The 1,856-nt window shown below is 31.6% G+C and overlaps 1 protein-coding gene across 1 annotated transcript in view; it reads right to left on the bottom strand.

Annotated features, from left to right (window-relative positions):
- LOC107660122 (ephrin type-B receptor 1-like) overlaps positions 1 to 1,856 on the bottom strand; it is a 252,460-nt gene that overhangs the window by 27,599 nt on the left and 223,005 nt on the right. Inside the window, exon 8 of the mRNA XM_016449358.1 lies at positions 1,606 to 1,714. Coding sequence (XP_016304844.1) covers positions 1,606 to 1,714 — 109 coding nt within the window. The remainder of the gene's footprint in view (positions 1 to 1,605; positions 1,715 to 1,856) is intronic.

The following is a 1,856-nucleotide window of genomic DNA, read 5'->3' as shown; positions in this document are numbered from 1 at the left end:
AAAAATCCCCAAAAAAAAAAAAAAAAAAAAAAAAAGCTAATATGTTCTATGGTGTTCAATATTAAATGTTTACAATGGTAATAAAATGCTAGAAAAGTAAATACACTTAGATTTAATCAATATATAATTAAAATGTGTACTATTTTATGATTAATATGTACTAAAATGTTTAATATTAAATATATAAAAATAGTACTGTTCAAAAGTTCGGGGTCAATAAGTATTTTTTATTCTTTTATTCAGCCAGGATGCATTAAATTGATCAAAAGTGACAGTAATTAAATAATTGTGTTTTATATTTTACATTGTACTCAAGACAAAATAAGTGATTAAATTAATACTTGTAAAATATTTGCTTTCTAGTAAGCTTACAGTGCGTTTTTCGATCTGCTTTCAAACTAATGTTTGATGCATAAACCTGAAAAAACAAATTTATTTAAATTTAAACTGTATAGTGCTTTTCACAATATATAAATCATTCCAAAATTATTATTTTTCCCCCTCATGATTCATCATTTTTGACCAGTCTTTAGAACAAATTTTGTAACTGTTCACTTTTTGTAGACTATGTTTCTATATGGTAAAGCTGATCCATTGGGCTTGGATGATACAATTTAGTCCCAGAATGTTTTTAGTGATGATCCAGCAAAACATTAAAACAACATTTGCAAATTCCAGTCACAACTATAAGCATTTCTGTATATGACACTTGACACTTTTTCTTTCGTCCACAGTTTGGAAGAGCTTGATAATATTACTATATCAGTGCGTAACTGCATCCATTGCTGTCTTTATCCCACTAGGGGTCAGTGTTCCCCAGCGGGAGATTTCATCACTATCCACATAACAGGAGGAAAAAGAATTCTAATAACAACAGATAAGTGGTTTTAATGGTCAAAATCATTCAAATTCATTAATGGTACACACACGCACACACTAACTTTTGAAAAAATGTAGATTAGGTTTGATTTTATTTAGCAAGGATGTATTAAAATGATCAATATGGTCAGTGAAGACATTTATAATGTTACAAAAGATTTCTATTTCAAAGAAATACTATTCTTTTGAACTTTATATTCATCAAAGAATCTTGAAAATATGTATTGCAGTCTCCACAAAAAAATGAAGCTGTATAACTGTTTTCAACCTTGATAAAATGTAGAAATGTTTCATGAGCAACAACTCGGCATATTAGAATTTATATTTTTATATTTATGAAGGATCATGTGACACTGAAGTAATTATGCTGAAAATTCAGCTTTACTATCATAAAATAAACTATACTGTAATATTTCACAATATTACTGTTCTACTCTCTTACAGACCTCCTACTTTTGAATAGTAGAGTATATAATTCATAACATGTTACACATTTAGATTAAATATCTGATTTGTCAATGCTTCTGTTTGTATCACTGACCAAATTATCGATACATATTTGTAGATGGCTCCATTGCAGATGATTTGGTATATGACATTTCACATTCACTTTAAGTAAAAGCATGACCCAGGAACACATTCAGCTAGTCTGAACTAGTCCGAGGCTTTTCATCCTTGAGAGCACATGCAGCAGTCATACGTCTGGCTCCATAATGGCCAACTCACCTGCTACAGACTATAGATATTGCCACCAGAGACACAATGAAGACCACTCCAGCCGCGGCTGAGCCCGCAATCAGCGGCAACTGCTCCCTTAGCTCTGATTTATAGTCATCTAGACAGAGAGAGACAGGATGCATTAGGCTACAGAAATGACTGAAATAGCTGCTGCCTATAGAGATGAAACAGGGGATGAAAGAACGTAAACAAAACATTTCAAGAGAAGCCATGCAGGGAAGTGTTCCATGAACTGCATG

The sequence above is a fragment of the Sinocyclocheilus anshuiensis genome, unplaced genomic scaffold, assembly GCF_001515605.1.
Source record: "Sinocyclocheilus anshuiensis isolate Anshui unplaced genomic scaffold, SAMN03320099.WGS_v1.1 scaffold850, whole genome shotgun sequence".
NCBI lineage: Eukaryota > Metazoa > Chordata > Actinopteri > Cypriniformes > Cyprinidae > Sinocyclocheilus > Sinocyclocheilus anshuiensis.
Note: the sequence above shows the minus strand (reverse complement) of the source record. Positions and strands in the feature narration are given on the sequence as shown.